At 42.1% G+C, this 26,135-nt stretch overlaps 1 protein-coding gene across 5 annotated transcripts in view; it reads left to right on the top strand.

The window, feature by feature from the left end:
• The window catches only part of LOC127369479 (partitioning defective 3 homolog), a 333,391-nt gene that overhangs the window by 172,653 nt on the left and 134,603 nt on the right, over window positions 1–26,135 (top strand). For 3 of the 5 annotated variants that reach the window (XM_051410908.1, XM_051410906.1, XM_051410910.1), the window contains exons 13-15: window positions 7,650–7,838; window positions 8,198–8,368; window positions 19,498–19,642. In XM_051410908.1, coding sequence (XP_051266868.1) covers window positions 7,650–7,838; window positions 8,198–8,368; window positions 19,498–19,642 — 505 coding nt within the window. The remainder of the gene's footprint in view (window positions 1–7,649; window positions 7,839–8,197; window positions 8,369–19,497; window positions 19,643–26,135) is intronic. The other 2 variants (XM_051410907.1, XM_051410911.1) reach the window with 1 other exon arrangement.

Genomic DNA, 26,135 nt, shown 5'->3' with positions numbered 1-26,135 from the left:
CACGACTGCTGTGATCTCAACTCCTTGTCTTACACATATGCATACACTCAGTCGTGCCCTCAACATTTTTTAACAACACCACAAATACTAAGCCACTCCATGTAAAACCTGACATGCAATATGGGCTTGATTTGTCGCATATGCTCAAGTGCCATAATAACATTGTCCATTCTTGCCCTTACATCATTCCATGACCCTAGATGAACAGTATTTTTTTTACTTCCAGTAGGACTATGGACTGTGGAGAACAAATGGGCTTGTGAAGCCTCTGTTGTAACACTGTGGACCACATAAGAGCAATTAAACAGTACATTAAAATCCCCTCTTTATGATCATATCACACTTGTCACTGATCCATTAGTAGCTATATCTGCCAAGCAATGAGAATCTTAATTGCGCAATTAATTACGCCCTCTGATTGATGTGACCACCGAATTTATGGCTCGTGCAAATGCTGGGGACGCAGTAGACAAATGCATGACAGTATTGCTGACAATTATAGCAGACTAATGGCCTGTTTCATAAGTGCCAACCCCGGTGGCCTGGTTTAAAATCCTCCCTGCCATGCTTTTACCACTGGACTGTAATTGAGGCATTCAGGGCTACTCCTTCTGAAGATAGTTTTAGCTGAAATAATCCTATTCATTTAAGTTTCTGAAATCATTATATACAGTAAAAGTAAAAGCACAGATTTCTTGAAAAGGATAAGGTATCCAAACAAGCTCACCATTGTTTTTTGTTTTCAAGTCAAGGCAGTCATAGTCAGTGTTGCATTGCTTTGCACAATTATTCACAGCAGATGATATCTCTGTTACTTTTCCTTAACACAGCTGGTTTTTGTTGCCCGCAGTACAGTGAGGTTAAAGTTGGACAAGAACAGACTTATGAAGCTGTATTGATTTCTGTGCTGCCGAGATCCATTTACCGAGTCGGTAGAGGGAGAAATGAATTGATACAAGGCGTAAAAAACACGATCCCCTGTCTTCGGTGGCAACTAAATGATACACAGATCTGTTGAGTTAGAGCCAGTCCTCCTCATTCTTTCATTAATCAGTCAAAATGGAATTTAACTTTGCGATTCCTACAGTTAAGGACAATTCAGTTCAAACTTGAAAAAGCTGAACCTAGAAAAACACCATATAAGCCGAGAATATCAGCCAATGTACATACATCTCATCTCCTTCCACTCCTTCCACTTGATAACACAAAGCAGGATCATTAACCTTTGAATGCTTTAACAGTGCAGCATTTAGATGATGATAAACCTTTTGGGTTATTCCACTGAAGTGGTGATAAACTGTGCTTTCTTAAGCTATGCGGTATCTAGCCAGGCCAAAAAATGACATCTTTGGTGTTAATATAATTAGATGTCTGTCAGAGTAATGCTTTTTCGCTTCACTGTACGGATGATGTAATGTATTGCAACTTTTGCTAATAAAGTAGTAAAGACAGAATCTTTCTGGTCTGTCTTTTAGGAGTTTATTTATATAACAGCAGGTTACTGAGCCAGATATTTTACCTTAGTAAAATTTGGCAAACAACTCAAGGAGATGAGTCATTTCTTACTGGTAGAGCTGATAATTTAGGGTCCTGTACCCTTTTTGCCGGTATTCACACTTCTTTGATGATGAATTCCCATTCCTACTCTGATAACTTAAAAACAGACCAGCTGCTAAAATATAAGTGAGTGTAATCAGCAAATTGCTCTACTATTACAAATGTCTAGAAATAGCTGACCCCTACTCTGTAAATTTGTTCTGAAAATACAGTTGGAACTCAGGTGAAGTCAAATTACAGGAATTGCTCTAAAGGCCTTTGGAAGGAGTCGTGTAGAGCTGTGGTTTGGCAACCTGCAATCAGTGGGAGCATCTATGACTTTACAGAGCTCTTCAGAACAGTTTGGCAGCAGCGGATGCATCTTAGAGGTCACTTTCTCTTCCACTTTATGACTAAAAATGTCTCTGAAATGACAGGGCACAGTGATCTGGTAGGTAAGGGCCCCAATATGTAACCATGGCACCAAAAATCTCTTCCCCTTCTCCAAAAAGCATCCTTTTCTGGAGACACTTTATTCAAATTGTCTGCTGAAAGCTTAATAAAATTCATACTTTGCTCTTACCCCTAAAGTTTAGCAGAAAAACACTCATATTGCACCTCCTCCTTTATTCGTCTCATTTTCTGTCTTTGCTTTTCTTTTGTTTAATACTGACACCTTCTATTTCAAAAATGCTGATGAGTCCTTCCTACATTATTAATTTGGCTCCTATAGAAAGGTTTCCTGATAAAAGTGCAGAGTTCAGAAACATGCTCTGTCGTAATTAAAGCTAATGCTGCCAAGCGTGGTTGAAGACAATGCCAGCCTGGTTAACGATTTCCGAGCGTGTCTCGTCGACGCCACCTGTTTTCGTTTAGCACTTTTCAGCAGCTGTTCCCATAATTATGCTTGCTGTCAGTGCAGAGAACGGGAGGGTGCAGCGCAGCATTGTGCTATGCCGATAAACAAGGTAGTTAAAGGCCACTTATGGCGACACAGTCACTCTCCCAAAGGGGATTCAGCGTCTGTTTCCAGAACACATAAAGGGTTGAAGTGTGTATGTGCAGTTGGACATAGCAAAGCTTCAAATGAGAGGCATCTGCTTCATGATGTGCGTCTATACTTTGGTTCCGCTGTAACACCTTTATAAACATTCCCAGTTGCCAAGTACACTTAGAAAGTCACCTTTTATTTTTTCATGTTCTCTTTGATTAGATGTAATCGCTTCCTAAATCGCCCACAGAAACATCTAGTGTCAAGCCTACCCTGCATATGTCTCTGCTTTCAGTTGCTCACTGTGAGATCCACTCAGTGTCTTCATTGATAGCCAGTAGCCATAATGCATTTGCAGTGATGTAGATAGATCTGGCCTCAGATGCCCTCATAGAAACAGACTTTATTCTGCTAATGAGCCAAATGAGCTTTCTCATTAGAAAATCCCCAAAGGGTAGCAGTCCCAGTTTGTCAGCGCTGAGTCAAAAACTGCTGGATTGCCCAGTGAAGACTATGTAATGTTAGTTCACAAACACTTAAAACCTGCCACTGCCAGCTGTGCGCTTCATGCCCTTTAGTGTTGTGTAACAGCTCTCAACCCCTCATTGTGCCTGGAAAAGGCTGGATTTGTTTTTAGGCTTAGAGGTATTTAATATTCGGCCCCTTTTGTCAGAAAATGTTGCGAGTAGAAACACCGCCAAAGGAAATTTGTGTTACAATACTTATCACGCGTGCACCACTTTTGCAATTACACCCATGGCTGATTTCTTTTAGCCCTTTTAAATTCATTTCCAATGACCTTTATGTCGCCAAATTGGGCCAAGTGTGGAAAGAAGTTTCCAGCAGTGTTAATTGTTTTAGGCAGTGATGTGCGGAGAACTCAGAGTTATGTGTGAATAGAAGTAATTGTGATTCATTTGCACTCTCTATTTCTCTCTCTCTTCTTTCTTGCATCTCGCTGTTTTTTTTTCTATTGCTCTGTTTCTCTGACACACACCTACACACATCCAGCACACCTTTCTTATTAGCACGTGACGAGTTAAGCGAGGTAGAAACAAAACAAAAAGGCCTATTAAGCAGGCAGGGTTCTGTTGCTAGACTGATGAACAACTCTTTCCTCTCTCTGCCCTCCTCTACTCACCTGCTTGTGTCTCTGCTCAAATGCTGCCTCTGTCGCCCTCCCCTGCCAGGACAATGGACTGTAATGAATGGCTGCTACCCCATCACAGTGTTAATTAATAAAGGGCTTAATCGTATAATAGACTGCATGGCTGTGTCAGAGAGCAAAAAGAAAACGACATGGGCCTTTGTGATGAGCTGGCCAAGTGGCTAGTCACTTGAGCTATTGGGATGATGATAATAATGATATTACAGCCACTCCACGGAAAATTGGTTAAGTATGAAGTTTGACCTCAATGATTGGTACCTGAACAACATTGAATATTTGCAGCCAGTCGTGGCATCTTTTGGATTTTTTATTCACTTTAAAACATGTGATGCAACATTACACACTATCTGGACCTCTTCTTTTCAAACAAGAAATGGCATACAGTAATGTCATGTGGTTTGGCTATGACAACAAGTTTGACTGTAGAGAGTACTCTGAAAAACAGGATGACTCACATGGACAAGTGGCAGCTTTATTGCAGTGTAAGAGCACTTATAAACACATTTTTATCTGTACACACAATGTAGACAAGCATTTTAAATACTTATCTACACAAGCAGTAATAACACAATACCTGGAGATTTAAATCTTTAGTGCCAAATAAAATCAGTTCAGAGGTGCCACAAAATATCTTCTTGAAAACAAACAGAATGGAAACATGTCATAACATTCGAGGAAGTTGCTATATGGAGCAGCATAAAAACATTATAGAAATGCAGGTAAAAAAGTTCTATTCATTCCCATGGTCGTCATTCCCAATGGAGTCTGCTACTGAACTCGCTTCACATTCCCTCACACAACCCAGGAATGTAGGACATGCGGTGTATCCAGCACTCTGAAGAAGTCAACTTCCCTAATGCAATCTACAAATAATGTTTCTTGTTAAATGTGTGAGGCCAAGTGTCTTCACAGTCAGGTAGACTTTGTTCCTGGCTTTAGCAGTTTGTAGGGATGCAGGTGTTGGAGACATTCAGCCATCATTAGTGCAGAAGGTTTTTTGACCGTACCTGAGAAAAAAAATTGTTTGAAGCCAAGATGTCGCAGTGAACAATTTGGGATTTTGGCTGATAACACAGACATATTTTGCATCAAACCTTTTCCTGGTGCTTTTTGAAGTTGATTTAAGCATGCAGCCTTTTCAGTGTTTTTACATCAGTTCATCTATTGTCAGTACCTTTGTGCTGTCTGTCCCAGGTGCATACATAGGGCTTGGAACAATGAGCTGACTTACTTTTTTCTCCTGTTCAGAGGTAGTTGAAACCAGCTCTGCCTGAGCTAAATCGGTGCAACGAGGTCTGTCAAGCAGCCTGACAAACTCATTCTTGGCTAGCGGCGCTTGTTCCTGTCTGATGAAAATGTTACACTGCTCTCTCATTCTCTGCCTCGGCCCGCTATTCCCGGAACACAGCTCTGAGTGGGTGGTTATTCTGTCATCATTTTGGAAGAGAGTGTACGCACACACACTTACACACACTCATGCACGCACACGGGCTCAGACAGGGTCCATCCAAAGTATTTTTTTTAATCCAGTGTATTACTATCTTCAACTCCTGGGCTAAAAGCCTCTCCAGGGACATAACTCACAGCCACTATTTATTTATTTTATTTTGATAAAACATCTTCATTAAAGATAAAGACTGACCCTGCCAATGACGCACAAGGCCATTCATCCATGAGTGTTCTTTTCAGAGTGGAAATTGTATGTTTGTGCTGCGTTGCTATGGGCCTGCATTGGAAACCAACTGATCAAAACCCGCAAGTTGCATTAAGGTGCAATATAACAGCCGTCAAAGCTTATATAAATTCTGACATTATGTCTTTACAAGCTCAATAATGGGATGTCAGACATTGTTGATGCATTATATCTACCCTTGCATTGGATAACAAATTGTTTTTCACTTGTTTTGTTTTCTGTCCCCTATCCGCTTCGCTCAGTTGTCCGAGGAAAAGCAGGGGGCAATTTCCTGACAAGTGCCGGTGATTTCTGTAATAGAACCGGAGGTGCTGAAATGCAGCGCGCTTAAATGGATTCCAGCGGTCTGCATTTACTAGGGGTCCAGTCACGGACAAAGCCCAGTTGGCAAGTTGTACAGACAGGTGTACTGCCATTTTGAAAGCAGAAGAAGAAAAGCAAAAAGAAAGAAAGGGGGGCAGATAGGACGGCCGTCTGGAGAATAGGGGCTCAGTCAGAGGGTGTTGAAAAGAGCCTCCACCTGAACGCACCGCTGCATCCTAATAACTCCTCAGCCTCAGAAAAGGAAAAAAAACCCACCTTATGCTCTGTCTTTCCCTTCTTTCCTCTGCTTCACTCTTTATCCGAGCAGCTGTGAAGGGCACACACCTGGCTGCCATCCATCTGGCTGTGTGTGTGCACGCGTATGTATTGATGTGAGTCTATTTAAAGAGGTTTTGGGGTGGGTTTCTGGGGTTGATTGCTCTCACTGCCAGTATTGTTCATGTGGATTTGGCTGCCATGGCAATAACTACGCACGTACAGTACAAATCTGACTAATCACAGTTTTACAGCACTGCTCTCACGCTTCCTATGGAGCGGGCTTCTGATCGGACAGTTGTCAGCTTTTATCTGCTGAATATAAACGTCTGCGGGTAAAGTGAATGGGAAACACACTAATTTCCTAAACAACTGCTTCCAAGGTGCCCTTGCGCAAAGAACCTAACCCCCAAGAACCCAAGTGGAGCAGCTCAATGGCCAATGGCAGAGGTGTGTTACTTCCTCTTGGAAATATACAGAGAACGAAGCAGTGTCTAATTTTCAAACTGTTAGGGAAGAACAACTAGACTGAGATCAGTGCTTTTGGTTTCAGCACATTTCCTCACTTACTTTATCTTGGCTATAGCTCAGAAATCTCTGGTAGGCACTGTACCACTGAATGGTAATTATTATTTATTCTTATACCTTTTCCAGGTTTTGGCTGAAGAAACTGCCAGCTTTTTGATGCCTCTGGTGTTTTCTCTACACCATTAGCTTTCCTTCACACCTCTTTTCCCCTTCTGTTTAGCTGCAAGCGAGAAGTAAAATACACAAATACTATTCCTTTGGTTATTTTTTACAGATGCTCTTTGATAGACACCAGTGGAAATTGTCAGAAAAGAGACTGGAGTGATAGTTTGATGGACTATTTTCCAGCTGAATTGGTCGCGCTGGCTGTTAAACACTCAGCAGTAACTCTCTCACACCTCTCTGGCAGCTGAAATGAACCATTTTTTGTGTACCATGCATGAGGATCTGCAGAACCGGCCCAGCAACAAAACGCTACTATGGTAATTTTCAACAAAAGGCCCATGGATCGCACAGGGAAGGAGGGTCGGGTTCTTAACGTGTCACAATTATCCTTCAAAGGGGTGTTGTTCAAAGGAAGCCACTGTTGTTTGAGCGCCAAATTGCTACCTGGCGTTTTCAAAGTTCTCCGCTGTCCCCACTGTTCCTACACCAAGCTCATGACGGTGGAACGGAATTAGCAGCGCTCGGCTAGACAGTATGGCCAATTGACGATGACAGCCCTGAGATGTGTGACATGCTTGCCATCCATTCGCTTTCTTCTCCTGCTCCCCTCATCTTTCTCCTCTTTATCTTGTCTCCCGCCTGCTTTCCATTTTCTTGTCATTCACCATCCCTGTTCTTTCAATTTTTGTTCCACTAGTCTCTGTTATCTTTTTTTGTTCTCTTTGTTTTTCTGTCTTTTCACCAAAGTTAAAGTTAGATACTTCACACAGCCATTTGAATGCAAAATGATGTCGTAGTTGGGCTCAACAACAGTTTGCCAACTTTGGTTTGTAAGTTGAGTCATGTAGATTTTTGTGTCTCTTTTTTGCTTTTTTTAAAAAGTTATTAGCACATCAGCAGTTCTAGAGCGAGGAAAAATATTCACTTTTCTTTTCTTCTTTTGGAAAGCCAACTCATGTAATAAAAAGACACTCTCTCTTTCCTTACAGCAGCCAGAGGAAGATGACATGGTGTTAACCCCTGATGGTACAAAAGAGTTCATGACCTTTGAGATCCCTCTGAATGACTCGGGCTCAGCAGGCCTGGGGGTCAGCGTCAAGGGTAACCGGTCCAAGGAGAACCACACCGATTTGGGCATCTTTGTGAAATCCATTATCAATGGAGGTGCTGCTAGCAAGGCAAGTAACTACTCGCACCCACCCACCCACCCACACTCTGGTCATTACCTTAACTCAGGAGCTACATGCAAGCACATGATGAGATGGACCATCATGCTGCGTGGGTTCAAAGTCCTTGTCATGGTGACTTTTTTCCTTGGGGCAACAATGTTTCCTTGCACTTTAAGTGTTCATAAATACCAGTTGTGTGGGACAGTTTGTCTGAAACCAGAGAGTTACAACACATTTAAATGTGTTCCAGAGAAAGTGAATAGGGAAATAATATTATGATCTTACCCCAGTATTTGTTAGGGTTGAAAACTACTGTACTCAGAAGTATTTTATAAGTCTAACTTTCCCTTAATGGTGTTTGTCTGCAGGATGGGCGTCTACGTGTTAACGATCAACTCATTGCAGTCAACGGGGAGTCATTGCATGGGATGACCAACCAGGACGCCATGGAAACACTTCGCAAATCCATGTCTGTAGAGGGCAACAAGCGAGGGATGATTCAGCTCATTGTGGCGCGGCTGGTGTCCAAAAACAATGAGGTAGCCTCACTGTCAGGGAAGAGTCACACTAATGTGCTGGGGCTAATTGGCATCACAAGGATCTGATTTAATTGGTCTGCCTTTGTTTACTTCTTTAATCAGATATTGTTATTAGTATTCTAATCATGAGCTATCATAACTCCAAGATGGAATGTGCATTTCACTTCCCCCTTGTGTACATACATACAGTATAAGGCACTGTCTGTAGACAAGTGGAAGACATATTGAATGAAGATGAGGGATAGGTACATTTCAACTGCACTTGATGATAAATGAGAGTGGCTTTCCTCTACCTTGCCACTGGCCGTAATCCCAGCCCCATTGGTTTTTGTTGCTTTGAGATAGCTAAAGGAGAACATTTATGAAGCAACCACACTACCATGCAAATCTTCAAACAGTCCCATTTCCTGTGCCAGATAGGCGATATCGTCTCACATTTCCCCCATTTCTCTGTGTGATTTGCTTTGCCCATGGTGGGCCTTGATATGATATCTAAGAAGCACTTCACTGACTTATGATTGACAAGCCTTTGGAATAACGCAGTAGGATAGGCAGATAAAATGATATGTATTGCGGCTAGGTGGATATTTGTCATTAGGCAATTGTCAAGGATATTGAAAATGAGGGGATTTAAACTTTATAAAAATGCCCATTGTGATACTGAACTGATCCCAGCCTACCTTTCTTTAAGAGAAACTCTGTCCTTTCACATACTGGAGTAAAAGCCAAGATGAATGCAAACATGATTTAGCAGAATGTGAAATGCTAAGCACAGTGTGACTGTATTTCAGCATTGTGGATTTATGTGTGAACACTTCAACACACTCACACACGTTCACTCACCCTGCAGCCAGAGGTTGTAGATCAGGTTTGATTAGCGTTGCTCTGACTCTAATTGGAGCCTGTGTCCCGTGGCTGTGTGTCAGTTTGGAGTACCATGCTGAGCCCAGTCTCCCTCTCTGCCCTTCACCCTCCCTGCTAGCCGTCATCCTCCGAGCGCTCTGTCTCGCTCGCTCTTCTCACCACACATCTTCACCATGACGCCCTGTGCGCTTGTTTTTCTTCTTGTTTTAATGTACATTTTTTCACCTCCTTTCCTAACTTGTGATACTCCATAGTTGGGACAACATGGAATAAATACAGCCAGGGACTGAAGTTGAATACTCATATTTGCTGTACATTACTGTTCACCATAGCTTCTTGCAACGTTTTTCTCAATTCTGCATTGAGATCCCAGTATACATCTGCTGGGATGCTTTTTATTTTGAAAATAATACAAAATGGTAAATAGATAAAACCCAACAAGTCTCATTTCTATATTAGCTCAGGGTTTGATTACAGTGTGCTATCATATTTCTGCTGTTTAATTCACAATCATTGTGATGATAGATTCAAATTATTGCAGCCAAGGTAACTTTTCCTTCCCTTATAATATACTAAACCAGTGTGCAGCCTTTTTGCATCATATAACCTTGATTTGGATGGATCTATTACTCCAAATGGAATCCTGGATTGTATTTCTTCGTCTCACCGGCACGTGAAGCACCACGCCCCCACTGACGCAGCCCTATGCATTTTTTAAACACAGGGCTGCTTTTGGTCTACACCCCTTTCTCTTTTCATTCTGCCTTCATCCCCACCCGCCTCCAAACTAGGGGAGAGGACATATGTCCCTCTGGGGAAAGCCCAGCCCCAAGGTTCAGTGCGTTCTATCACTTCGGTCCAGTCACTCTCCTGTCCTCTTTAATCCCTCACCAGCAGGCAAACAGGTAGACAGACTGACACTGAGCAGACAGTTAAGGTCACACAACCACAGTCAGAAACAGCAAAACTATATATTTTTTATTATTGCACTCTACATAACTCTGTAGGTAAGGATGAAGGATGATGTTTTTACATGAATGTTTATTACATCTTTGATCCATTTAGATCACAATTTAGTGAGAAATTTTGACAGGTTTGTATATAGTTTGACATTTATTTCAACATCAGTTGCTATGAGACAGGATATTGATGATGTTGCAGAGAAAGATGTAAAGCATGTGTGATACAAAAGGAAAAGAAGATGTAACGGTGCATTTTAGATTCTATCCATTAAACTCCCATTACAGGCAATCATGCACTGCTGAAGATGCAGTGTTTTCAGGAGGCTTAGTGGTTTGAAAGGGTGCCATAAAGTCACTAGAGGGAATTTTAATATACTCAGAGTAGAGAAAAGATAAGATTGTAAATGAAGAATTTAAGGTCAGTTGCAAACCTCAAATAAGAAAAGCAGAAGTTAAATGTCGACACAGGCCCCCGGCAGCTACAACCACCTCCCCCTTCTCCCCTGCTCTGCCGTGTTGGCCAGGCAGATATGTGGGGAGCCTGCGCCAGTTTGCCACTGTCACCCAGCCGAATGGGAGTGAGCACTGGAGGCCACCATTGAAATGAATCAGATCCATCACTGTCTGCAGGGGAGAGGAGCCGAGCAGCACAGCCTAATGCATCAGTGGGGGGACTTCGATGGGTGCAGCGTATTCAGGCCACCCCACTCCATGAAAATTGCATTGATTTCATCATTGCTTGGTGCTGTGGGCTAAAGTACTATCAACTTTGTTAGAAGAGAGCAGTGTAATGTTTCTTAGTAGTTTAAGCAGGGTTGGTTTGGTGTTTGCAAAACCAAAACCACACACCAGTCCCTGAACTGGCTTCCATTTTCCTCTATGTAACTGAAAATGTTCAGAAAGGACCCTGTTACACATGGAGGAAGCATGTTAATGGAAATGTGAAATGCACCATGTAACCTCATTGTGTTACCACTCAGAGTAGCCTCTTCACAGGCATGCACATACAAATATATAATCCCTACAAACACACATACACGCACACTTCCACACATCGCCCAATGTCCCCCAGAAACCCATCTTCTTTCAGCAGGACTTGGGGCTAGATTCATCTAGACAGATCCTCTCAGTGGCGAAGAAACACGTTTCAATAGGCTGGTTCATGCTGCTGATGGCCTATGATTAAGCCCATGTCTGAAGTGGAGTACCTGGTCTATTTATACTGCCATTAAAGCAGTGGCAATGAGTGGCCTTTGCCTTGGGTTAAAATAAGAAATTTTGCCGACCTTGGAATAAAGGAACACTTCAGCATGATTAAGGATGTATTCAAGTCTAACAAAGCAGTATGCTGCACAGAATGGGTCTATTTTAATGTGGAATAAGCCTAGAAGGTCTCTGTGAACCTGATTCAAAATGTGACGAGTGTGGATCCTTATTGCTTCCATCGAAGCTTTAAAATACAAATCACAATTTGTTGAGGAAGACTTAGGTTTCATTTATGTTTATGTCATGTATTCATTTGAGGAATGCTACAGTCTCCTCATTGCTCCACACAGATCTGATGATTTGTTGTCATCAAACCTGATCTACAACCGCTATTTTTGTCACCTCAATAAATGTTGTGGCGGGGGGGGGGTCATATGCTTCATTTACATTATGATTTATTCGTATTTTGAGTCGTTTTCTGTTGCACTAGCTTTTCCACCTCAGCTAAGTGCACTAGATCTTTTTTAATTTTCTGCATTTCTGTACATAAGACTGTGAAAACAGCTGAAAATGGTCCTAAATAACAGGTGAATGTAAACCAACCTAATAAGTAATGGCAGCAGTAAGACAAAAGCAACAAGATCTAATTCAGAAGAACTGTTAAAGCTTAAATTATTAGCAAAATGTCTTGTTCTGTCTTTAACCCTATCCCTATTTTGGAGACTAGTCCTAATACCAATTCTTTATAATGGACTTGTAATCAAACAGAAGACAAAGGTAGGCAGAAAATGTGTAATTAATCATTTTGAATATGCTTAGCACACACACAAACACAGATACCCATGTACACACACCCTATATCCACACTCTCTGTACCAGAATAATTTTTTTCCCTCTATTCTGGTTCCACAGATAGCCCTTGTTTGAAAAACTGCCATTCTGCCCCAGATAGTCAAGCGATTTGATTGGTCACTGCCAATTTGTTTGAAGCATTGTAATTGCATCTATGCTTCAGTGTATAATTTCCCCTTCTATATCTGAGTTCTATTAATATATTGGCACATGTGTTCAAGCAATTAAATTTATGAAAAGTCATTTCAATTCCTTTTTTTTTGGCCACACTTCCTGACTGTTCTCCATCTTCCTCTTTTAGTTAGAGACTGATCCTCGAGTCACAAAGTCCTGTGACTAAATGAAATGGGGATCTGTTAGAGAAGTTTTATTATTGAAAGTCAAATTTGTTTTAAACTTTATGCCCTCCATTATTATTAGTTCCTTCAATAATTTCAACATTAACTTTCAACATTAAATAACTTCTGCCCCACCATTTCTTTGTGACAATTTGAAGATAAAATCCTGTGTATGTATTTCGGAAGTATGGCTGTTATTGTCCACCATAGAAATCTTCATGATACAGTAACGTTACAATAGATGGAAGAACTTAGTAATTAGTAATTTACCTGAAAATGGCAATGCTGAGCAATGTGTAGCGTAAAAAGTAAAAAATTTGAATGTGCTGAGAGAGGTGTGCCGGATAGACTGCAGAGCTAAAGGATGATCCCTCGACTTTTTCTCGCAGTGATATATAGACCCAATTAATTTGCAGTTTATTTCGATGTGAATAGGTGATCAGTTGCCCTCATCTCTGCTGTGGCTAAAACTGACAAATTGACCATTATACGGGCAGAACAAAGAAGTCTGCTTATCACGAGACATCATCAGGGCTTATTTCAGGATTATTAGAAAACTGAGATAGCAGCAAATGTGTGGAGATTTACAGTTATATTATACCAAGAAAAAAAGGAGGATTTTATGGAGCTAAACCCCCCTCCTGTCTGTTTATGAACTTTTACTCAGTGGTGGATGTTTGTTTCTGTCTGTTGCAATAGCCATGGCAGTTCATGACACCACTAAGATATTCATTACACCTGCATCTAAAAGCAGACAGACCGATGATAAGCATGCTTGTGGCTGGGTTTCATTTCTCTGATTTGAAATTCATCATACGACGTTCGCATACGCCTCTCTGTGCATTTGTGATGTTATTTATGACGGAGATCTCCTGCAGACATCGACTATTTTTGACAGACTGGCTGTCTCGGGTTTTTTTGGTTTGGTTCTGTTGTTGTTGATGTCCTTCTTGACAGTGCTACCACAACTTGCCAATGAAGCACTGCATTAATCAGAGCAACAAAAACGTACTGCAAAACCTTTCTCATCTTCCCTGTCGGGGTTTGCCACGGAGACACTTCACTCATTCTACACATCTACAGATTGAGTTAAATTTCACAGTGTACTATTTTTATATTGTGGTGCTCCGACATAGAGTTCTCATGATAACTCATGAGACGGAGCTTCTGCCCAAGGACGGCAGTGCTATCACTTCAGTCCTTTGCTGCAGATAACTTTCACTTTCTTTTTGTGCTTGTCTCAGCAGAGCTTTCCGTCAAGAACGCCTCAAGACATAAATGTAAAGCATTCCCTCTCTTTTGACCACTTGAAAGACTTTCCAGTCCAGCAACCCCAATTATGTAAATACCATGTGGTAGAAAAAACCACCGCAAAGTGGCCCAGTGCATTTAGTCACCTGAGAAACCTGTTTCTGGTTTCCTGTTTTCTCATTTCCTTAAGCCGCTGACATAGTACTACTTTTACAGAAATGTCCAGTGGTGTCTGCTGTTCGTCAAGAAATTAACCACTAGCAATGCCGACATTTACTACACTGCTGAGGTTTTTGATATACATGACAGCTTATTAACATCAATGCTTTAAATTGAAGAAATGTGACAGGCTCATAACGGCGTGATGCATAAGGATGACAGGCCAGCGTGAAGCGTGAGGTTAGGCTGACATAATGACATGAGTCAATATTACAACAGTGGGTGGAATCAAAATGATACAATTTACATATTATACAAATTCACAAATAACAGTTCTATGGTCATTTGCTACGGAATGATGACCAACTAGAGATCATAGCTTACTCCTCTGTTGTGCAACTAACCATTAGGGAACATGGTCAGGTAATGGGGAATCTGAAATACTGTTTTATTATTTATGTGAAGCAGCAGGGGGTACAGGAGAAAGATCAAAGCGTCAGAAACTTCATTCCCTGCGTTAGCATTGTTGCATCATAGGAGCTTGCAGACATAGTAGCTTAGTTAACTCTGTGAAAAAAGTAGATGTAACAGCTTAGTCTGTATATAAAAGAGCACAGCCTCAGCATGCCAATGGCTCTGTTTGTTATCCATTCCAAAAGCATTGCTGTTAGTCACTAAGAGAACGTTTATGCAAAGAGACAAGGGGGAAGGAAGTGGCTGGCCCTAACAAAAGATGCTCACTCGAATGAGAGAGGGCTGATCGATAGAGCCTTGAGAGAGCTATCAATCAGAACCCCGGCCTAGTAAATTATGGTTTTATTAGTATTGAGCTGACCACTGCTGGGAGAGACCTTAAAACATTGAGAAGCTGGCCCACATCAGAGGCTAGAGAAAGGGAGGCAAATCTGTGTCGACCCCACTCCCCCCCAACATAATATGGAGTGATTGAAGTCTTGTTAGATCATGACATGTAGGGACTATAGCTCCCCTGTTGTCATAGCAAATTGCGGTGATTCATGGAATGAGGATAGAGCGAGGGCAAAGAGCGGTGCACTCTGGGAAATGCAGTTTGAAACGAAGCAGTGACTAAATTGAGGAAAGTAGATCGCAGAGCAGCAGAAATGCAATTCCAGCGCTGCTGGGCCCTCATTCCCAGCCGGCTCTCTGAGGACTAACTCATTTAGGAGCGGCAGGGGAAACTCAATAGGACCAATTGAGAAAATAATATATTGAATCTGGTGGTTGAGTGGGCTGCTTGGGCACGGTGGAGGACTGCGGAGGTGAAGTGTGTGCTTTAGTGTCTGAAAACCCAAGTGTTGTTAAGCAACATACACACGTATGTGAATACATACACACACACACATTCCTTTCACTTAGCACATAGTACGTGTGGTTTTCACTTTTTAGCTATACTATATGATACTATTGCATCGTGCTTGAGCTTAGTAATATGGACACAGGACTGACTGTTAACTCTAGACAGATTGCAACCAGACATACAGATCCCGACCCTGAAGAGAGGAGTATTTGGTTGATATAAGTGACTGTGAGAGAATGGTATGGTTGTAGAAAGTACCAAAGAGCATCCCTAATGTGTTGAAAACTTCCCCGGAGGATGAGGATTTTATTTTGATAGGAATCAATTTTCCTGGAATTTTGACAGATCATCACAGATTACAATACCTCATATTCGTAACATTCACTGTCCCCTCTATTTTTAAACTGAAAACAGACAACAACCTAACAAACAAAACAAACAGACCTCCACAAACAGAGACAATTCTCCCCAGACTGCAGACAATACTACCTTCTTCTACTACTAAAGAAAAAAACAAAACAATAATAAAACAATAGTAATAAAAGAAAAATAGTGTAATAATAATAATAATAATAATAATAAATATGTTAATAATATTAATAATCACTATCATTATTATTATTATAATGATAGTGGTACTAAAATATCAAATAGATAATTGATAAAAAATAGAAAGTGCCTTGAGCATAGTTACAGTCCATTTCATCATTCCAGGTGCCAGTACAAATGTAATCATACATTTCCTTAATTATCAGCCAGAAATGTGCCCCGACATCCGCAAGATTTTATATTTCATTTTACCAAGAGAATATACTTATTGTGTTTTTGGTTGGAGAATCAACAGTGGTGGAACAGTTCAACCTGATCAGGAGTTACTCTCACATACCTTGCTGTTGTGCTGATTTCCCATCTGTGTGATGTTTTTGTGAAATTGAAGTTTTGCTAAGAACTCCTAAAAGACCTGGGCAACCACTTTGGGAAGCACTAGCATTAGATGAGGCTCTAGTTTGATGTGAGAAGCTAATGAAAGTGGGGTATCTAGCCAGCAGAGAGGTGAGTTGTGCCCAAGGCAGGATGCAGCAGCTTAAGGATTGTAATTACAGCATTATGGTGGAGGTTGACTGGATTAGGGCCACGGGAACAGGCTGAGACCAGGATTGAAGACCAGGAAATGGCCATGGACTAGACATTATTAGCCTTAGTTGACAGTTTAAGACCAGCCCTGTCAACACACGGCTCCTTCTCCCTCTCTACACTTAGTAGTCAAGGTCAGGCAGATGCTGATGCCCAGGCAAAAACACATTTGTGCATGAGTCTGCATTTACCACAAATGCATTTAAACACATGCACATGAATACAGGTATACACACACACACACACACACACACACACACACTTCGTGTCTCGCAAAGACAAACAACAGCATTACCTGGAACACAAAAGCACACAGGCATGTCTAGTGAGTCCAGTGGGAGCTGAGCAGCAGATGATCTTGACTGGGCTCAGTGTAAGTCACAGCGCTCTGCCCTCTCCCTCTGTCAACAGAATAATCCACTCTGAAAATGACTAGATTAAGACAGATTAAACACATGATGAGGTGATGAGAACCAGTGTTAAGAAAGCTCTAAAATCTCAACAAACACACTGAAAAACTTAAACGAACACATCCACTTTTGGACAAATAAGCCCCTTGATCAACTTGCTGCTGCTCTTGTTGGGTTTCAGCAGTGTGATACCACAAAGCTTTTTCTTTTTCCTTGGATGTTTTTGTTGATGTTTATTTTTCTCTGGTTAACACTTGTTTTGAGGCAACTGTGATGAATAATGCTCATGTTGACTAATCCAAATCTTCTGCTCATTGCACTACTTTATTAACCTGCTGCCTGTGCTACAGGAATGGCAAAGTGCATCTGTTCCCAGGCATCAGAACATATTTCCTCAGAATGGACCTAAATGTTGAATCACTACTTTCATACTAAATATCAGGTGACAACAAAGAGTGCAGATTTTGCATGAAAATGTCACAGCTTGTCATGCACTAATCAGTAAACCTTCACAAGTCAGTAAACATGCACGGTGTGCTAGAGCATTAGCATGCACAGAAGCGGACTTAATTAATATTGGATACACAAAGATTAAATTGCTGCCATTTTGCCTCTGTGTTAAGTTGATTCCAAAGTCTATTTGCCATAAAAGCCAATGAATACTTTTAAAATAAGCCTGTTCAACTCTCAGAGATAGCAAGACAGAAATATTGTTGTCTTTCCGAGATCTATTCCTCTTGACACATACTATACATAGCTTTCATATCATTTGATTCTCAGCTGCTCGCTCTCTGTTCCACTCTGTCCACACATTTTCCTACCTCTTAACTAAAACCCTCCATCTTACTTCTTTTTAGCTCATGACAAATGACAAGTCTCCAGATCTGAAACAGATTAAAAAGTGCAGAGAGGGGTTGAGTAAAAGAGAGAGAAGTGAGTAAAATAAATCTTCATTTCGACAATTTGAACCTTATTGAGTCTGAATCATCCAGGGACATGCTTTTTATTATAAGGCTGGCAGTGGCCGTGGCTCCGATTGTAATTGTGTTGACCCAGCCCCCCATTTCACTCACACACACACACACAGACACACACACACACACACAGCCTCTTTCCCTCCTCGCAACTCGCTCTTATCAACACGCTGTTCCGATAAAGTCCTGCGCTCTCAACCTCATTAAACCTCTCATTTATATTAAACAGCCGATAAGTCCCTCTACCCTGGTATGTGTCTCCCAGGGCACTCTACTCCCACGAGAAGGCGACTTGGCAGCACCCGCACGCATCCCCACAATCCTCCTTTTTCTTGGTATTCCTTCCATTTGTTTACAAAAAGCTCCCCACCACCTCCTCTTCTTGTCCTCTCCTCCTCTTCCTCCTGCTGTCCTGTCTTCCTGCTGCAGTTGTTGTCTGATATTTTACTCCCCTTTCTCTTGGCCGGAAGCCAGCCAGAGTGTTGTGAGACATCAATATTAGCCAGGGCCTCCTGGTTTAAAGCATGCTTGAGGTACAGAGTTGAACTGTGCAAGACTATCTAGCTGTGAGGGAGCTATCTGTAATAGGTCCTGTACAGGGAGTTCAGTGCATTCCCGCGGCTGCCCACAGGCTCCTATGGAGCATTGTGGGAAATAAGGCCAAGGACCGAGCTTTATTTTCTAACTCTCTGCACGTGGATGTGAGATTTTTCTCCTCTCTACTTCCTGACTCTTGCTGTGGTAGCTCCATTCTCTTTATCCTAAGAATACCACATTTGACAGACTATTGGAAGACTGGACACAGTATCTGGGCCCAGTGGTCCCACACCCAAAGACTAACCACTAACCGTGTCCCCCTGTCAAGATTGACACATGCACTGAGTGTACAGTGGGCTCAATAACCAGCAGTGCGGCATATCGACCACATGGCAAATGTCACTGGTCCATTTACTGGTGCTCATTGTTAGAGACAGCTGTCTATTGGCCTATGGGAAATCCATGGAGCTTTATCTAGCTCCAACTACTACAGGAGCCGTTTCACACTGCTGAGCCAGAAAATACCGACGTAAGCCTAGATGGACGCTGAAGCCCCGGTTCCATGTTACTGGAGTATTGATGGCGTCACATTAGGAGCCATATTATGCAGACCCATTTCTTCTTCTGGGTGAATCTGATTGTGTCTGCATAGTTTATACGATACATATATACTATACAAATAATCAATAAATGAATTCTTCCAGTGAGCCAAGATAACTATTTATTATCAATGCAGAAACATTTCTGAACATGACATTATTGATTATTTCAATGGCACAATACACAATCCAAATGTAAACAAACAGTTTACTGTTCTTTTGATATACAGAATACAGTAAGCAAGATAATAGCTTGATATAAGGTAATAATGTACTTTAATGCTGTAAAATTGTGTAGTGAAGCATTAGCTTTCATGGAGTCGTATCGTAGTTAATGTCAGTTGAGAAGCAAAGAAATTGTAGATTATTCATAAATGACTCAAACTTTTCTGTTGCAAATGTGACTATACTTCAAATGTTTATGGTGATACTTTTATATATTGGCCCTTTAAGGGAAATAACATTTTATCAGATTAAATGTGTAAACCCCATGCCCACTCTTCATCTCTTTCCCGGTCTCTGTAGGAAGCCCCTGGCAGCCCACCAGTTTTAGAGCATCCTGTGAATTCTCTACTGGACAACCATGAGCGCCGGATTTCCCACTTGTATGAAACCATCGAAGGCTTGGACAACATCTCCACGCCGCTGACTAATATGATGGGACGCATTGGTGAGTCATGTATCAGCAATGTTCTTTCACCCCCCCTCTCAGCACATTTGTGGCTCTTTTAACCTCTTTTAGAAAAAAAGGACTCAACAAATCAGATTTTTTTGGGCTGGTCACAACCCCATTCACATTGATGGGAAGTGTGGTTGATCTGCTAACCTCATGCTCATTGCATGTATTTTTCCCTTGAATTGATCCTGTCTATTAACTGACATTCCCTGATCAATTTTAACATCCAGCCCACTTCTGAAGTGTCTCTGATAGCTCCCCCAACCTGCATTACTTTCAGAGCCTCATCCCCCCCTTCGTTGTCCTGCATCCCAAGGTACGCAAATTCACTATTCAAAACCTCTCTGGAATTAACGTCATCCCCAATCCTCACTGCCTTCACTCCACTCCCGACTAGCTTCACTCGGGTCAATTCCCATTGTACCCAGCTGACATCAGCGAGCTAAGATCTCGTCTCTTCAGGTGTATTAGAATTGGCAATTCAATCCTCGACCAGCCGCTGCTGTCATCTCAACTTCGACGGACCTTTCACACGTGCATACACACAGACGCCGAAGCGGATTGCATCAGTGTAGGGAGGGCCCGTTTGTGGGGGATGATGCAGTGTAGTTGCATGAATCCACACCCATTTTCTCAACACATGCAGGGTCTGACCTTCCCATCCCCTTCCCATTATTTCGTCTCTCCCCCCCCCCACACACACACACAGATTTCCCCCATTCTTCTTTCCCCAAATCTTCCTTAAACCATTTTTTCTCCCCTCTGATGAACCTTCTTCTCATGATTTTCTCATCACTCATTCTTTCTCCTCTTTCAGCTCTAACTCCGTAACCCTTTCCGAACCTCCTTTGTTTGGAGGAAGTGAATTTGTAATCTGTCAATGATCTACACTTTCTTCCTCTCCCCCCTTCTCCGACTCCTGTTTCTCTCCTATCCCCTCCCCACCATCTCCCCCAGAGTGGTGCCACTCTGCCACTGATCACAGAAGATCAGAGGCTGTGTCAGAGACTTCTGATGGTTAATTAAGCCTCCAGATCAATAGGGCTTGCCCCTGACACTCTCTTTCCCTCTGTCTCCCTCTCCCCTGTTTTTTCATTTTCATTCTTACGTCGCATCTTTCTCCTCCATCCTGAATCAAATGTTCTCAAATTGGCTGGGTTTTCCTCTCAGTTTGGCTTATTTATTCCACTGGCTTTTCCGACGCAGGCTTTTCAGAATGCCACTGTGATCATAAGCGGCAACTGTGGGCGCACTGATGGAAAAGTTTCTTGCCACTGAAACTTCAAGGGCGCCCAGCACTCATCTCATCCTGCGGAGTGGGAGTCAAATGAGCCAAGTGGAAAAGTTTTACGGGTGGGGGTGGAGTGGGTGCTAAAGCAGTAAGTTATCACAGCTGAAGCTCGGCGGTGTCTCAGATCTTTGACTCAGCTTGTCTTGCAGCAAGAAAATGTCAGTTCCTTTTTTTCCTCTGTCTCGAGGCTGTCTCTGAGTGGTTCCCTCATTAACCTGTGCCTACATTCTGTGACAGGTTTTCATCTTTTTAAACTGACACAATTCTGTTATTTGGATTTCTGATGCAGTCAAAGTTGAGTTTATTCATGAGGTAAAATGCAGCACCTGATAGAAGCAGGAATTTGTCTGCTTCCAAGCGTTGGTCAAATGTTTTTGCAATTACTGAATATCTGATCCTCCTTTTCTCCTTTTAAATTTTCAATTTACCGAAAATGCAAAAAAGGTATTTTGTTTTGTCCCTAGAATGAATCAAAGCAGGCACCACAGTAGGTATATTTTAAGAAAATTTTGAAGAAGAAAGTGCTGTCTCTCTGTCCTCTGTGTTCTGCCCACAAGCAAGTGGCAGTGACCTTGCTTCTCACTGACAACACAGAGCTAAGATCTATTTAACCTTGATCAGATGTCACAAAATTGACTTTGAAAGCAAACAGCATCAATATTCCTGACACATCTTACTCATTCATGCTCATCCAACATGTGGATTGTTTTTTCTTTCCATTTCTAAATTTAACTAAAAAATCTGTCTGCTACATTTACCCACTCTAGCTTGAGTTAAGGCAATAAATAAGCAGACATGGACACATTTTGAAACTATAATCTTACAAAATTGCCTATTACCGTCTCATCACTTAGTACGACACTATAAAATGTATTTTTCTTTGTGGATGGTAAATTTCTGCAGGCTTGACAGACAATAGCTGTTTCCACTCTTTATCTTCTTCTATATGTTATTTCAGAAGGGCTCAGACATATTGCCTGGTGTGTGAAATGTGACAGTTGTGGTTAGAGGACAGATGCTGAGATCGGCTCGGCAAGGTCAGGAAGCACACAGCCGGCAGGGCTTGACTGACAGCTCGATGTGGAGTGTATCTAGACCTGCTAAATTACTGAATCATGAAGGCCAGACATGTGGAGTTTGGGATATGGTAGGGCGCACATACAGTGCGACATGCTCACACTGTACCTGCATGCACATGCGTACATTGGCACACTCACTCAACCACTCCATCAGGTTATGCTCAGTTTCCACTGATGTGAGGCGTACATTTTTCCTAAGAGCATATAGTGATTACAAGCAAAACTCTGAAGCATTTTACATCTTAAGCGGAGGAACTAACCAAATCAGTTCCTCCCCTCTGCTCCTCTGCTCCATTATACTGCCTGTGTGCTACTACAAGTGGACCACTGAGGTAAATGGGATTGGATGGTTTTGTTGTTCAAGAATTAAGATCGGACTTTGATTGTGAGTTATTTCAGATGGCAGCAAGTCAATACAGTGAAATTGTAAACTCCATATTTCTGCCAACCTATGATTTTTATTTCTAGGCTTCCTATTTTCTGTTAAAAACTTCAAATAGCTGTAGATGTCCTATGGATGCCTTATCTCACCAAACCCAGGTATTGATCATAAACTGGACTGTCTCGTCTATTCCCAGCAGTCACAGCTAGTTTGCTGCCTTTCTTCTGAAACAGTAGTAATAGGTCTTGGTTCTCTGGGGGGATAGGTACAATTGAATGAATTATAGGAATTATAATAACCATGGCAACAGCAAAGAAAAGCACAAAATGACACAGGAGAAAGGTGCTATTAAGCCAGTATAGTGCCATCATATTGATTGTAAGGGCACTTTGCCTTTATCTTCCCGGTAGTGTTGGGCTGTCATTCAGAACTATCCGCTGTGTGTGTGTGTGTGTGTGTGTGTGTGTGTGTGTGTGTGTGTGTGTGTGTGTGTGTGTGTGTGTGTGTGTGTGTGTGTGTGTGTGTGTGTGTGTGTGTGTGTAAAGTATTTAGGTGCACCCCTTCAGCTAATCAATATTCAGAGGTAATTCCTTTCACTGTTTGCCATGCAATGCTGTGATATTGTCAGCTTTAGCTTCACACATACACACACCATCTATCGAGCAGCTTGTCAAGAGGCTGAATCCACAGCTAGCAGGTGGTGAACATACAGTATGTTCTGCTTGACTCCCTGCTCAAATAAAATTAGTTCTTGACACTTTTGTTTTCTTTTCCTGCTTTCCTCCCATCCCCACCCTCCTTTTGCCTTTGGGGGTGAAAGGGTCGAGTACTGGCGGAGATGATTTCTCCCTTAAAAAAGGAGAAAGAGAAAGGAACAAAAGCAGAAGAGGTGAATTAAAGAGGAGGAAATGTGGTACTGAGTGAAATCTCCTGTGTGTGCACAGTGTGACAGCAACAGCCGGGGTTTGACGCAAAGGTCGTTAGGATCACACCCGGCCTCACCTTCCGGTCTGTTTAATTGAAAAGTGCTGCTGGGTGCGGGGTCCACACGCTGGGGTGAAAATTGAGGCCCGCGGACCAACGCTTTCTGTGGATGTGGCTGTTTGGCAGAGTGCCTGAGTCAGAATGAACACCTAGGACTGGCACAGGAGTGAGGAAGGGCTGGGGAAGGTGGGGAGGAGGCCGGAGGTGGGAACCAGGCAAGCAGACTCGTGCTGCTGTCACACAGGAAAGTAGGTGTTCACAGGACATAATGTGTGCAGTGCAGGTGACAGTGCAAAATACTGTAGACACACATTGAGCCAAATCCGAAATTAGTCAATGAAAGAAGTGCGGAACAGTAAAGTTCTGTCACTTTGGACGATCCATCATAATGAAGACATTTATAAATTAAAAGGATAAAAGTACAAGAGCACACAGACTAACATAACGAGACCAATCTCTGGGTGTCTCTAGATACTTTAGTCTTCCCTAATGGTGTTTAAGTGGGACTGTCTTCACAGGACCTGACCCTGCTGTCCCCTCACTTCCAGTATTTCACAGTCCGCAGACTCATCCTTTCTGTATGCTCAGCCATCAGCGCAGGAGATGAGGCAGAGTGACCTCCCTTAATTTGGTGTTCAGACTGCTTGAGAGCGCTATTAGCATGCCTCAGTGAGAAAATGACAGAGACATAAGTGGTGTTACACTGGAACCTTCCCTTTTCCTGTGCTTTACTGTACTTATTCACTCAAAGAGGTGCATTTACCACACACATTTTTAACATATTCCGTTAATGTAAAGTCCTGTATAATACAGCAATTTGGAAGATACTGTTGATTGCCTGCTCAAGTGCATTAGTGAATGGCTTGATTTATATTTGCGTCTAGCCTCAAGTTACACTGGAATCAAATGTATCAAATGCACAGTATATCTTTGTCTGTGGATGCATACTGTACTCCTCTTGGGCTTACAGCTATCGTAGCTGGTGATTTTGTGAAAAGGTTGAGGTGGTCTCTAATGATATTCCCTGAAATGGCATTTAAAAGCTAAATAACAGGCTTGGATGGGAGGGCAGCTCTTCTTTCAACACTGTTCATGTGTTGACCTCTGGAATAGCAAAACCCTTTAACCTCGTCATGGTAATACATGCCAGAGTAGCGGTTAGTTTAGTTTGACGCTGTACGGAAGATCATCTTTGCCAGTAGCGACATCATCTATCGACTTCCATACATTATTTGGAAATATGTTTGCATTAATCCTTCACCAAATCAGTTTTCCAGACATACAGTAACAATAGTCACATTTTGTCGGTATTTTTTCATAGGGACCTTCATGACAACACCTCCCAGCCCTGGACTGATGATGACTGGGCGCTGAGCGCTCTCTTCTCGTTTCTATGAGAATCCTTGATTAACTCCACATGTCTCTCTGAGTCTCTGTGTTTGGTGTCCCCATTCATATCTGAATCCCGACATTGCATGTCTCTACAAGGAAATAAGACCCTGTCATCAAGCCAGTCAACTAAATGTTCTGATTGATTGCACTGGTGAAAGAACCCCTCATGTAACAGGGTGTAACGCTATCAGGATGCTTTCATACCTAAGCTGTCTGGTTCTATTGAAATGTTCCTGGTGCTTTTTTCTATTTAGTTGGGTTCATCTGGGCTGGTGTGAAAGCTGTCAATTGAGCCCTATTGTGGACCAAAAACATGGTGCAATTAATTTGTGGTGTGAAAGAAAACAGACCAATGACCGTATGTTGTAATAGTAGATATGTGATTTTAGCATGATTTTCAAATCATTAGTGTCCTGTCGTGCTTGGATCCTATGTGAAAAGGTTGTGTGACATAGTGATCGCACATGCTGAACCTCTTTTCTGCATTGTTTCTCCCTCTTCGTCATTATTCATAACACACGGTCGATTTGCAGTCTAAAAATAAAAATAATGCTCATAATCAGTTGTTTCTTTTGAGTTAGAGAACATAAATATACACATAAGAAGCATTAAATGCAGATATCTTTTTTTTTCTTGGTCCAAACCTGTGCTCTGACCAAATGAATCTAACTACAGGTGTGAAAGCACCCTTAGAAAATGGCACCAGTGTCCCCTGGTGAGCATAAGTCTTTGGTTTTTACCAGTGTGTACTTAGGATGATTACCGGCTGCAATCCACCACCTGATAGCTGCGGCAGCGCAGCGGATCAACTAATGATCTCTCCTTCAGTCAGATCAATAGGCCAAAATGTCACTGAAGGAGAGAGGAAGAGAGAAAGAGAGAGAGGAGAATAAAGTGTACGAGTGTGTGATGGACATAGATGGAAGAAATGGTGTAGGAGAAAGAAGATCGAGTGGGGCTATTAGTGTGACCTCTCACCTTACAGCTCAATGTTTCAACGGGCAACGCTTGGTCAGAGGGCAGAGAAAGAGGAGAGTAGAGCTCTGATCCGTTTGGATGGATGCAGCCAGGTGGCCTCTCGAGCCAGAGAGCTCATCTGTCTCTGTCTTCACTCTCTGCCAGAGGGAGGAAGAACATCTCTGCTTCGATATCATGGAAAAGCTTCCACACGCTGAGCATGGCTAGCCAGAGGGCTGCGTGTGCTTCAGTACAGTCATGCAAACACGTGACTTTCACTTTACTGATTAAATTATTTGATAGGATGGCATGACTATAATGTGACTGTAACGTGTGTACAGCTCTGTTCATTCAAGCAGAAACTGAAAAAATATATTATTTTCCCCCCATTTTTCTGTTTCA

Source organism: Dicentrarchus labrax, unplaced genomic scaffold (genome assembly GCF_905237075.1).
Source record: "Dicentrarchus labrax unplaced genomic scaffold, dlabrax2021, whole genome shotgun sequence".
Classification (NCBI taxonomy): Eukaryota; Metazoa; Chordata; class Actinopteri; family Moronidae; genus Dicentrarchus; species Dicentrarchus labrax.
Note: the sequence above shows the minus strand (reverse complement) of the source record. Positions and strands in the feature narration are given on the sequence as shown.